Here is a 14,256-nt window from a genome sequence, read left to right as displayed (position 1 = left end):
CCATCCTGCTGTAGCTCTGTACTCTGGAGGCTAGCAGCAGGCAAAAAGACCAATTTAGCCCTCAAGGATCAATAGAGAGATGCGAAAACCCATTTAGATCCATTTGTGGTGTAAAACTGTAATTACCCACAAAAACCCATGCTTTCAAACTCATCAATAGCACCCATCAGTGTTGATAGAATTAAGGTAGAGGAGGAGCAAATAGTGAGTTAGCCATAGAGAGGGGCTGGAGGGACACTTTCTGTGTGAGCACTGCGTTTAGACATCTTGAGAAGGGAGCGAGGGGCTTTTCATAGCCGGCACACGTATCCTTAATAAAGCCAGCAAGAGGATAAGACATGAACACGCCCCTCCCACTACACAGGAACAAGACACCCAGAATGAATTTGTGGTCGTTTTCTTTTCTTTCATTTTCTTCTACTTTTTTTGTCTCTTTGAGGTCCTTTTGCATCTCTCTTGGTTCTTTTGTATCTCTTCATAGTTGGATTGTGACTCTCAGTAGACTTTTTGCATCTCTTTGCAGTCATGTTGTGACTCTTTGTAGTCTTTTCACATCTCTTTGCAGTGATGTTGTGACTCTTTGTAGTCTTTTCATGTCTCTGCAGTCATGTTGTCAGTCTTTGTAGTCTTTTCGCATACCTTTGCAAACATGTTGTGAGTCTTTGTATTCTTTTTGCATCTCTTTGCATTTGTTTTGTGAGTCTTTGCAGTCTTTTTGCATCTCTTTGCAGTCCCTTTCAGTTATCAATTTGTGATAACTGAACCTCACAATATTTAGTGCCATGCCATAAAGCAGTACAATAATATTTCTGTGTGTGTGTGTGTGTGTGTGTGTGTGTGTGTGTGTGTGTGTGTGTGAGGTGTGTATTCTTAAGGCCTTCTCTGCCTCTAATCATTTGTATACATATTGTATGTACATACAGTACCGTCTCCCTCCCTTTTTCTTTTTATCTCAACATTGCTGATTTGTTCTCTCTCTGCTCTCTCCTCCCTGTCCGCCTGTTTGCTTCTCTCACTCATTTCTTCAAAGGATTACAGTGAAATTTGAGGCTAAGGATTATGAAAATCAGTGCTATGTTCAGTTGGTTTGCTAAGGTTTGCTTCTTAGGATTTGTACACAACATGAGGCAGTCAGTGGATCTGTTGGCCTCAGCTGCTGTGTGTGTATGTTACAGAGTGCGTGTGTGCGTGAGTGTTTACATGTGTGCAAAGTGGCCTTTTCAGTTGGGAGCCAGCAGACAGTCTGGGGGCGGGTGGGGGCTTTGATGGGAGGGAAATAATCGTAGGGAACTAATCAATACGACACATCCTGCTAAGAAAGTATCCTCACGCACACGTCACACATTCTGATATGTACAGTACACACATTCACACGCCTCTCAAGCCCTTTGTGCCTCTCCGCAGAATGTGTGAAGAAATGGTTTGGTGTGTGTGAGAGAAAATGGGGGAAAAAATAAGGTTCGTCACAAAGCATTTGCTGTTAGGTGCATGTGTAGGACTGTTTGTGCACGCCTGTCTACGGGTGTTCAGGTGTGTGTGCAAGTAGCATTAGGATGTGTTGACGCACTGCAGTCTAGTGGTATAGTGCCTATTGTGGAGAAAGTGAGAGGCCTCATTAAAAATGTATGAAGCCTAGACATCAGCCACCGACCAACAGCGGCCTCTCGGGATGGCCGAGACTCTGAAAGCTCTTCTACAATGGGAGGTTGTGGGGGGGTAATGTGCATGTATACATGTGCATGTATGCAGTGTTAAGCCTATACTCCCTATGTGTGGAAATTTCCTATTAGCTCAAAAGCTCTTAGGATTTTTGCTTAGAATCTTAGTTCCTCACAATTCTTCCTGCTGCCTCCTTTCATGCTAAAACTATTCTCATTTAGATACTTTTACGATAACGCAGACACTTTAATTGTCAGGCTAATCTTGTCTTGAGGGTGACTATTGCAAAATTAGAGTGTGTGTTTTATAATCTTTAAAGGTTAACTCAAAATACAGAAAAAAACCCTCACTTGCCTCTCATGGTATTTAGCTCTGCTGATAATTTGGGCTTTAACTGTGAGGTCTATGCATCCACCTTGTTACAATGGAAGCAGGGGTGTTTATATCTGTGTTAGAGGATTTAACACAAGTGTAGATACAGTGTCTATGAGCCAATAAAAAATAATAGCAGGTAATAATAGGGGTGTGTGATATGGCCAAAATCCTCTATAATAGTATGGGTAATTTTATATCATGGTAAAATATATATCACAATATAGGAATTGTGCTGTGAATTCAATTAAGAAATGGTTTAAAATAATCGTACTATACTTCATCACATTCATTTTCTTGTTTTATTTGGAATATTCATAGAAACCAAAAACAACTGCCTCATTTGGACAACACTTTAGTTAAAGACATAATCATAGAACTAAAATTCTTTCAAAATTTTTAAGCTTTAAGGTTCCTGAGAACGAAAATATCAAGTGTTGCATGTTCGTGTATTTACAACTTCATTTTCTCCTTCCCTCCAAATCACAATTCCTTGCCATGCAGCTGGATTTGTGAGAATCATAAGACCATAAGATAATCACATGAGAATCCAGCCCTGATTTGCTACATAGCCCGCTCCGAAAAGCTCCCGCAGTAATAATGGTATTGTCAAATCTCTACTGGTGGACACATTTCTCCCGTTGCACAGTGTATCATCAAACCCTAGTAGGTACATTTGTAGTCTGACTCACAGGATGTAGTCTGTTTGTATAAGTCTGTCCTTGGCCACCTATTTCAGATGGAATTCCTTTCCCCTTTTGCTATGTGCGTGTTGCTAAGAAGGGCACTGTCGCTGCATCCTGAGCTTACCACTACCCAAGATGATTGTGATTGGAATAAAGAAATCCAACTACCTCAAATGTTTTTCTTACCCTTGCAGTGCAGAATCACAGCGCTAAAATGAAATGAGGACATAGGTCTTGTTATTTGTAACAATATAATACGCTGAATCCCAAGCCAATTCAGTAGAGTACTATTTGGCCTCGATTGGACAAGATTTTATATTTTTTACTTTCTCAAAAACTCTATGTAGTTTTAACTATCTGTAATTAAAACCATTATTTTCTTAATTTTCATATCTGAAAAAGAAATGCCCCAGAAAATGATGTCTGCTGCCACCAACAACAGTAAACATGGGGAGTGATACACTGGAAACTTGGCTCCTTTTGCTTAAATACTGCCAAATGGGTATTGTTTACCTCTATCCAGGACAGTATCCTAAATTTAGCATTTTTAACAATGCTATTTGGGTGCACGTCCATGTAAATAAAATCTGACATCAACCAAAACAAGTCTGGGGCCAGTGTACTTTTAAAGTGGCATTAGCTGCTTTCAGCATGCACATTGCTTCTTGAATGTGTTGCAAGATGTATATTGCCACTGTTTCATTTTATGATACCTCTGTGTGTTTTGCATACAGTGCTGTATGTGGCAGAGTCTGTTCTGTTAGTTTAGGATTTTTTTAAATTTTCTATTTATTTGGGTGGGGGGGTTCAGGAAAAATCTCAGCATTTGTGAATACATAGCCAGCTCCTGAGAGAGGTGACAGACACATACACACCAGAGGCAGAGGAGCACAGATTGAGAGAGCATTGAAATTTTTTTTTTTTTTTTCTGACAGTTGTATCAATTTTTGCCAAGTAGCGTGAAGAGCTTGTGTTGGATCTGTAGTTGTGTATCAGTGTAGCCATATCTCTGATTGACATTTTTACACCTCTAATTGGAAGCGAATGGAAATGTATTTGCAGTAGAATATTCCACTAAAAAACATAAAGTGTCCTCACTTCTCTGGATAATACACAGAACATGCTGTCAAGAGTTATTTTCGGGACTATTTCTCCGTTTCCATAGAAAACTGTTGACAGCAAGGTCTTGAGGCAGATGTCTCAAAACCTCTGCAAATAAAACCCAAACTCTCTGCATGGCAAGAGATTGTAAGGGTAAGGCAGGAGTTTGTTTGGGGTTTTTTGCAATTTGGGTGAATTGACCCTTTAAATCAGGCTGTTGCAGTCTCATTGTGTAACCCTCTGCAGCAGCAGGTCATTCAGAGCTACATTGGCTCACCTTCGGTGTCATGAGGGATTTTGGATGCAACGGTGTCTTCTCTGAGGCATAACGAAGCCTTTCTTCACATCACTCTTACTTTGCTGATCCATCATTACAACAGTAGCTGAGCACTGCCACGCTTTGCTGCACGGCGTTTCAATCAACATCAATGTCAGCAGTACGAATCACTGTGGCTGATTGAGAAGGTGTCTGCGTGTGTGTGTGTGTGGGCACACGGTTATGTGTTGGTGGGTGCCCACGTGGGCGCGTATGCAAATGCAGCTGTAAGACAGCTGAATGCCTGTGCTTTACTGAGAGCTTGGCACCAGGGGAAAATGAAAAGACCGGGAGAATAATGACAGATTTATAATTACAGAATCTAACGTTCAGCGCTACTCAGCAGCAACTGTCTAGGGAAGGCAATCTGGGTGTAATTTCTGCTGATCAGGCCCGCCACACACTTAAGGGTCACATCACACATGTGCCAAAGCACCCCCACACACACAAACGTACACGCACATGCACGCAGGTGTATGTGCTGACTTACGCACCCTATAATTTGTGCAGATGTCGCACATGCAGAGGAACCCACGCAGACTCATGCACACAAACACAGAATGCCTCGCACTTAAATTTCACCGAAAATTGTGGTGCGACAGCAAATTGCCCGGTTAATTTGCGAAAGCTAAAAGCATCAAGTAAGCGCCCAAGTCACTGAGAAATGAATGCATTACAGTCTGTCACAAAAACACACCAGAAACATCAGCTTCATGGGAGGAAATAACTGATTCAATATATTGCAGAGAAGGAAAAAGCATATGGGTGCAAACAGCTATTTGCCAAAGACAAAAGTAACATACTTACACACAATTTAACTTTTCTTCAGTTATATAGAAAAGCTCTTCTGAACTAGAACAACTTGCAGCTAGCTAGACAACTTGCACTTAAAGTAATCATCAGTTGTAAGCAGAAAATACATTTTTTTTTTTTTTTGAAAGATTAGGTTATCTGTGATTATGACTTGTGCAACCAAATCACCAGAGTAAATTTTTGAAGTGTACATTTCTGCAAACCAGAAGGATTTTACATTTTCAGGTTACTATGTAGTGGAGATGTTGAAACTAACATTTCAACAATGCAGTGGTTAATGCATGGGTAGGTCTGGGCACAAAAACGACTCAGTAATGGTAAGGAAAAGATTGTGTTTTGGCTTCAAATACCTGGTCCTGGGGGCACAGTCCCAGCTGAAAAAGTAGTGATGTTTCAGCAAGACAGAGAAAAAAAACACTTTTCATTTCACTATCCCCGCCAGTGTGTTCTTAACAAATCACCCATGATTGGTGCCTTAAGAGCTGATGGAAACACGGGTCACTACCAAATACCCATGTGTGAAGCCTAAAAAGCAGATAACACACTGACAGGTTGCTACAGAACACCCATGTTTAGAGCCTAAAAAACCGATGGATTTACAATGACGGGTCGCTATAAAAAACAGCCCTTTTTGGGGCCTAAATGCCAATGGAAACACATCAACAGGTCACTACAACACACATGTCTAGAGCCCAAAAAGTCAATGGAAACACACTGACAGGTCACTACAAAACACCTATATTTAGAGCCCAAATAGCCAATGGAAACACACCAACATGTTGCTACAAAAAAAAACATTTTTGGAGCCTTAAAAGCAGATAAAAGCAGATGGAAACAGACAGACCACTAAAAAACACCCCAACAGGTGGCTACAAAACACCCCCGTTTGGAGCCTAAAAACTCGATAAAATCACTCCAAGAGTTAGCTTCAAAACCCACATTTGGAGCCCTGAAAATTTGATGGCAAAACAGCTGTTATTTGCTAATCCCGCAACCAGTCTAGAACAGAAGTCTGCAGTTTCGTGCAGCTTGGCATCTGTCTCACTTACAGTAGCCTAAGTGACACACCATCCACCATTCCCTCCACCTCCTGATGATATAGTTAGCTCATATATCATGTCACTTTAGAAACATTGATATGGTACTTATGAAACATGTCAAATGTAACGTCTTCATAATTTGCAGCAACATACAATGCCACCATTTTCTTCTGGCAACTGGGCTGACTTGCTTGTGGATATAAAAGAGAATTTCCATTTCAAGGCAATGTAGGCCACTATTAAAGCTCAGCTGTGACAATAATACACCAAACATGTCTTGGCCTCGGAGCCAATGCTCTGCAGTCATCCTCATCTCCATCGAGATCATTTTTAGAATTTCTCAGCTGAGTAGGTTTTGTTGAAGGACATTAAAAAGACATGTTGTTATACCAGAAGCAAGCTGTTCCGCAATCTTCAGTGACTTTTTTTTTTTTTTACCAAGCAGTCTCAGTATGCACTATGATAGTATTAGCTTATACATTATTATTTTCCATTTAGGCTGTTTTCAATGTTATCTAAAATAAATTACATATCTGAAAGCTTTAGAATGGTTTTTCTCTTTGTGTATGTGTGCTACAATTTTCTCTGCAACACAGAAATGTACAGCTCTGTTATCTACAATTCTTTCATTATTAATTGCTTCCTGCCATTATAAGAATACATCATTTGTCAATCAAGGCCTCTGTGCAGCCTGTCTCTTTTTGCAAAGTTAAATCCATTTGCCATTGTGTCAGATTGAATGTGCCAAAACCCAGTTTGAACAGGATTACTATGCATGGTCCAACGTCCTGACAGAGTGCAAGCTGTACTGGTTTTTTTTTCCTGTCTCATTTTTAATCCCTGAGTGAATTTCAGTCTGTGTCCCTCGCAGTCCAACACACAAACACAAGTCTCTCAGAATAAAGATGCTTTCATTTTCATTAATACCTCAGATCTTGTTTGTTTTAGATGTCGACATAGATATTAAATAAAATGCCAGGGCGTGTATGACTCTAATACGATTCCTTGCTCTGCAGGTGTGTTTGCAACATTGACTGTTCCCACATCAGCTTCAACCCGGTGTGTGCCTCAGATGGTCGCTCCTATGACAACCCCTGCCAGGTGAAGGAGGCTTCCTGTCAGAAGCAGGAACGCATCGAGGTCAAGTACCTGGGCCACTGCCAAGGTCAGAGCCACAAACACACACAGGTGCACATACATTCACTCCAAAAGACATGACGACACCTCCTCACACACAGCGGAAGCCGTCAATCTGACTGCCTGGGCAGGTGTTCACTTCAGGTTGAAGTGAGGCCATGGAGGCAAATGAGGCAGCATGCAGGGCTAAATGCAGACAGCGTGATTCTGTATCTCCCTCCAGCTGCAGCTTCAACCACATTTCAGTATTACAGATATTTTCACTCAATCATATTTTGGAATAGTGCGCAAAGATAATCCTCAAATCCCACATAGCCTTCTCTGCTATGTATATTGATAATTTTACAGAATGGTAATCCCCCCATTTTTAGTGTAGTATCTTTTATTTGGGTGCAGTATTTGTTTGCCACGGTTCCAGGGATAAAGTTATTTTATTAATCTCTGTGGTTAAATCCCTAAACTGAGTCATATTGCTAATCCATGTGGGAGAAGACAAAGGCACATAAGAATTATTCTTTTGAATATTTTATGTTTTTTTATTTTATTTGAGGTATGATCTATCAACATCTTAATTTCTCCTTGTTTTGACTCATTTTGCTTTAAGCAACTACAATATCTGGCTAAAATTGCCATCAAGTGCAAAAAGAGGCACACAGTAATCCAGGGAGGTGTTCACATCTCAATTGTTAGTGGCTTTTATTGTGTAGGGGCACATTTGCAAGCATTTGATTGGCTCTCCATCCACCCGGGACCAACAGGACAATTGATCGAGATGTGAGAAGCAAGATGTAGGCTTTGAGAAGTAATGGGGAGTAAAGCAATCAGGGCTAACCAGCTCTTGAACACAAATAGAAATCTGTATTCCCCCACGTTACACACTTTGGGTCGGACCACCCTGATCGATTTGATCACGGCCCCACAAGCTCTGTTTCAATCAGGGAAAGTAGAGAGAGAAATAAATGTCAAGAAACTGAGGGATTTAGACCTGTGGAAAAGTAAACCTCATGCTAGTGGCACCTTGATATTTAGATTGTTTGTACAATTTCCCCATGTGTCACTAGGGATAGGAACTGATGAGATTTTATTGATACCAATGCCGTTGTTGATTGTGCTTATTGGTCTGATTCTTGATTGATTCCCTTATTGATTTATAATCAATAAAGGCAACCCAATGACTGTAAATAAAGGCGGACAACACTTCTCCACTTCCTCAAACTGTACAAAAATAAAGCCAAAATATCCCACATATGGCGGCTGCCTTCTTGCGCTGGTAACGCCATTTGGACCCAGACTCTGCACAGTAGCGATATCGAACTCCTGCACTCAGACCAATCATGAGTAGCGCCATTTGTCGTGCGCACACTAATTGACACACACAGCTGTCAGACATGACGTCAAACACCTCCTTTTTATAACACCAAATAGCTTGTTTGCAGATTACATCACAAAGTCACACGCTTTTTAAGTAGAGGGCAGGAAGTGGAGGGCTGGTCAGGAAACTGCTTGGGAATCTGTGAAGCCAAGGACCATGCCGATGTCTCTGTTTGTTCCAACTGATCAAACAAGGAAACACTTGTTTGATCTATCGCATCCCCAAAGTGGTGAACCACAAAGGGGATGATTTTAGAAAACTGACGAAGGTGTCCGCCAGGTGTGGATAAAAAACCTTAGTCTTAAGTCCTGTGGGGACATAGAGACACACAGGTTGATTGGATAAGCTAGTATTTGATACAACATGACAGTTATAGCAATCATTATTTTGTCAGAGCTAAAGTGTTGTGTAAAATATGCCTTCGGTTGGGGTATTTATTTTATGACTTATCCAGCCATACAGTTACAGTGTGCTGTAACAACCTCTCCATCTTCTTTAGCTACGACCCACGTTTTTAATGGTGTTTCTCCAGATCTCTGGGAATGGTTGACCTACAAAATTGTAGCTACAGTTAACAACTAGCTAGCTAGCAACATAAATTTGACGACACCGAGGGCATAACGTTACATCAGGCATGCAAACTCATCAGGGCATTAATGTTAATGGTAGTTAGCTAGTTAGCTAGCCAAGAAACGTTAGCTGCCTGATTACATGTTGGATTCGGAATAACAGCAGCCTTATAACACACACATAACACATTTAATGTTACTCACCCGGGCAAAAACAAGTCCACATTTATTTAATGCTTCTTTGGTACCGAGATCATTGACCCAGCCACGTACGAAGTAGTTGAAAGCCTCCAGACTCTTGTATGCTTTCATCTGGCTAGCCGTGTAGTAGGAGGTCTGAAGGACGAGGAAGTTGGTGATGTCTATCGCCTCAACAGTGGACAAATCCGATATGTATCCAATATGTTCCTTGATTTTGTCACGATACCTGCTGCGTACAGGTTCATCTAGATTCTTCACATGCACAGTGTCCTCCATCTCCAGTCGCATATAGCATTTTATTTCCTGTCCTCCACTTGAAATTTGCGCGTCATAAAAGTCACGTGATTGCAAACAAGCTATAGGCCTACCTAATTAAAACCAAACTTAACAGAAAAATGAACACTTGAACACATCAGCATGATAATAACTACCTAAATGCCAAAGTCTTTGAACTTTAATGTTTTGGTTTGGCCCATGTCCCATTCACTAACATGGAGGGGGTGGGGTTTGTGACCTATAGCAGCCAGTGATTTTTTTTTATTTTTTTTTAACTTGTTAGGAGCTGTCATACCATTCATCTTTATTATACACTCTATGGTCTAAAGCATACAGTAGCCTACAATATAGCAACTGTCTGTCTGTCTGTCATCATGACAGAATATTTGTACAGCATTCGTTTTCAATTAGGTTTTCTTAGTTGAAGAAACAATCTGCTGAGCTTGCTAATGTTATTATAACAGGATATTTACCCTCAGTAATGATCATACTGCTCAGTTGGGAGGCAGTGGCAATCGTGTGTAGAGTGTCATATACATTATGTACATTACATGGCATTAGTGGAATTTAAGCCCATGCTGTGCAGAAAGATGTTTCAGCATATTGCTGGTGTTTCCACCCTTAATCTGAAATAATCATTTTACAGACATTACTGCAGCACTGTTGTCATCCTTTCTCTGAAATGAAGCCACACTTAAGATAGTTTCCTTCTCTCTAACATGACCACTCCTTGTTGCAAGTTTCCAGCAGCGTAGACGCATGAGTTTGACGGCGTTGTTTTGCATTGCACAACTTGTCAGAAAAATGTGCCAGCACTGATAAAAGGAATTGGATTCCCGTGGATGTGACAATTTGAAACTGATTCTCAACTGGATATGGTTCTTGATTCACTCGTTTTTTGTAAACAGTTTTATATGTCATTTTATTTCTTTTTCTGTAAGTAGTCCTGCTTTCTCCTGTAGCTCATAGTAATCCAGAAGAATAAAAAGGCCCTGATAAGCCTAGCTTTTTTTTTTTCGTTTATGTAATTGCAGCACCAGATGCTCATAAAATGAAGTGCTGTATCATTAGGACCTCAAGTTGTCATCAATGTGTGGAAGCTTGAAAAAATTAGAGGAGGAAAGGAAAAAGAAGGAGGCATTTTTTAGCTGTAGTCTTGTAGAGACTTGTAGAGTTTCCTTTTGAACAGTCTTAGAATTAATTTAGTCTTATATTTGATTTTTCTTTGAGTGGATGTCATACATTCAGGACTCTAGGTTCTGATTTTATGGAAACGCTGCTTTGTTTCTTGACTTTTATTTTTCCTCTGTGGTTCCAAGAGCCAATAAATAAGAAAAATAAATAAGAAAAATCAAAAATAATTGCATCATAAACCTGGAAAATACTTTCACAGACTCTGTTTGAAGGAATGAATTCACGGGCCACTGAAAAAAATCAATTGCAATAAAATAATCATGATTGGAAGGAGACTTTGTCTAGCCATTGTGAAAAGAGGAATTCAATGCAGCGTCAATAAGGTGAGCCAAAAGTGCAATATTCCCTCTGATCTTTTCTACCCAGCTCTGCTCCATTCTAGCCTTTGTTCGGTATAATACTTTAGGGGAGATGGCTTCTCACTTCTGAAGAGAATAGTTCACATTAATACGCATTAACTCGACAGGTGCACACACCAAATGAACCCTTTGTAGAGATGATAATACACATTCAGTTCTCTCGACCTGAACTGGCATCAGATTGAACGTGTAACCCATAATGGAAACGGTCTGAGCTGTAGGAGAGGTCGTAGTGACCTGAGATCTGTTTGAATGTGTTTTTTGGCTTTTCCAGGTGACATCAAAGGCGGAGATGGACACTTCGCACGGACCGATCTCACCGGTGAGTGCATTTGTAATGTTGGCCATATAACATGTGCTGCCACTCAAAGCTATGTTAGTCCTGACTCTGTTCTGTACTTTTCTCTTTGTCTGTCACCCTCAGGCTTTTCTAGCACTTTATCCATTTCTGTCCTTTTTTAAAATTCACCCTTTATGATAATGTCTTTCTCTCTTATTGGAATCTGTGTCTTCCTTGTACGGTACAAAAATGTGCCCAATGACTGTGTCTGTGTTTGTGTTTGCACAGTAGAGGAAAAAGAGGATCCAAGGAATGAGCTGGCCCGCGGCCTGTACATCCCCTGTCCAGATCACTACAAAAACTACTGTGTCCATGGAGAGTGTCAGTTCCCCAGTATCCTGGCCCAGCCCTCCTGCAGGTACACACACACACACACACACACACATACAATATTACCACATTTATGAGGACAAAAACAGTTTAGGATAGGGAACAGAAAATTATACTGACACTGCAGATGATGCCCCTACCTAAGTACGTGGGCATCTTCAGATTTTATTCAAAGATGGGCAGTAAAGAGATGACAAGAAATGGGGGGAGAATGAGAGGGAAATGACATGCAACAACCCCACAATCAACTGAGGACGTAACATTCAAGGTATATGGTTTGCATCTTAACCACCAGGACATGAGGACACCTATGTTCTGACACAGTTTAAAGGGATAGCTTGGATATTTCGGGGTTGTATGATTTACTTGTCCATAGTCAGTGTCAGGGATGGGGAGAAATAGAATACAAGTAACTAAGTTACATATTTAGGATACAGTTTAGATTGGTCCTAACTGTATGTGACATGAGGGAGCATCAGTTTGATTGTACTGGTTTCTTTTGGAATGTCCTAACTGGCCACGGGTGCTGCAGTGCTGCCGTTTTGAGCTTAACTTTTGTCAGAGGCCCTGTTGCTGTTTATTCCTGTTGTTCGCTTTGAAAGCTCCACAATGGACAAGGAATGACTCATGAAGCTGAAATCAGGAATTATCTATGATGCAGTCCACTGTAGGTAGTACACTGTCTACGGATTAGTACCTCATACAACCCCACTTTAAATAAAAACGGAACTACCCCTTTAAGATTGAATGCCACAACATCTTAGAACAAGTATAGAAAATTCCTTCTGAAAAGTTAGGTAACCAAACACTATTTTCTAAATATGGTGTCATTTTAGCATAATGCATTAAGCTGGCACAATTTATTATTAATTCATAATGAGCTGAATGGGTTTTTAATAGAGAGTAATCAATAAGGCTATATTTGTGGTAGCTAATTATGGGCTACAGTGCATGGATTCTTACGTAGCAATCAATTAAACGATATTCATCAGAGCTATTATTGGCGACAGTGTTTTTAAATTGTAACTCTGAGTGTACTAAGGCTATAAATAAATCCTACAGAAAGCCAGAGGACTCAGACCAGCTCTGTCTTACCGGCTCTAGTGTGTCATGTGTGATGGCTAGTCAGTTTGAAATGTAGCGACTGAAAGCAATTGCTGGAGCCCATTTATTTTCATCAGGCTTGTTTATCCTGTATGAAACAAAGCCAGTGTGCCGGGGGTGGTGGGTGGGGGGGTGTTTTTGATCTGGCTGTTGACCAGCCAAATATGCTGCACTGCTTCCAATGTTGGATTTCTCACTGCTAAATGGAGATGTTGGTGTTTCCTTCCCACATTATGATGTTGTTTCACAAGTCTCATTTCGATGTGGTGATGATTTCATCATGAGAGCCCACACTTTGTTGCACCGTCATCTGTCTGCCAGTGCTAATACTGGGCTGTAAATACACCACCGGGCTGTTGTCACCATCATTTATGACTGACACGTCGAATGTGGCATCAGTGAGTCCCCAGAAGCTAGGAAATATATTAGTATTGTTTACAGCAGCAAAAAAAAGTAACGATAAAAACAGTGTCACTTACAAGTGATTGACATCAGTACTGCTAACAATAGCGCCTACATGCCATTGATTCTGGCAATTTTATACCATGTGTACTAATTAATTTGCAATGTCCCCTCTCAAAAAAAACTGATCTGAAATCATGTGCTAGTACAGTTTTTAGTGTCTGTCCTCAGTGAGGACCAAACCCTTAACACAACCTTAAAGCCGTAATTGATGTTATGCTGGTTATTTTTTGCTCTTTCAGTTTGGGTTTTACTGCCCACAACTTTACTATTTACATTCACCCTCACTGCTCTGATCAGCGTGGCTCTCAGTTAAAAAGCTCTGATAACCCCACTGTACAATACCTACTCAGCACCAAACAGCAGACAGACAAAGTTAGCAGCTAGCTGGTGAACATAGTGGAGCATGTAGCAGCTAAAGAGCCAGATCATTCCTTCAGGAGTTGGTGGAGACCAAAACCAGAGCTAAAAGTGAGTAAATATTATATTTACATTCGCCAGGTGGCCAGAAACATGATCTCTGCTAGATGTGTAAATAGGCAACTACTTGCAAACATTAGCCATAGCAACTTTATACAGTGATAATGTGTCAGTGTGGCAAAAAAATATTTTTTAATGCATTAGTTTGACATGACCACTACATGCCTTCTTTTACTCAAAAAAAAAAACACAGAAAAGCTTAACACGTGAAGGGATTCTGTCCACAGAAATGCTAGAAGACTTTTAATTTGAAATGAATAATCAAAGTGTTTAAATTAAAAATAAATATTTGTATATATTTTTCATGTCTGTGAGACATTCTACAAATGATACTAAAACTATAGTGACAGGTGTAATGTTGCTGATATGAAGTTAATATGATCAACAGATCATGTTCTTTGTCTAAAAATTTGGCGACATGCTGAATCTCGAGGTGAGGTTCTGC

General features: G+C 40.4%; 1 protein-coding gene across 1 annotated transcript in view; it reads left to right on the top strand.

Moving 5' to 3' along the window:
* Positions 1-14,256, top strand: part of tmeff2a (transmembrane protein with EGF-like and two follistatin-like domains 2a) — a 152,885-nt gene that overhangs the window by 132,245 nt on the left and 6,384 nt on the right. Inside the window, exons 6-8 of the mRNA XM_049594828.1 lie at positions 7,004-7,152; positions 11,370-11,417; positions 11,664-11,793. Of these exons, the coding sequence (XP_049450785.1) occupies positions 7,004-7,152; positions 11,370-11,417; positions 11,664-11,793 (327 nt within the window). The remainder of the gene's footprint in view (positions 1-7,003; positions 7,153-11,369; positions 11,418-11,663; positions 11,794-14,256) is intronic.

The sequence above is a fragment of the Epinephelus fuscoguttatus genome, linkage group LG13 (assembly GCF_011397635.1).
Source record: "Epinephelus fuscoguttatus linkage group LG13, E.fuscoguttatus.final_Chr_v1".
Taxonomy (NCBI): Eukaryota; Metazoa; Chordata; class Actinopteri; order Perciformes; family Serranidae; genus Epinephelus; species Epinephelus fuscoguttatus.
Note: the sequence above shows the minus strand (reverse complement) of the source record. Positions and strands in the feature narration are given on the sequence as shown.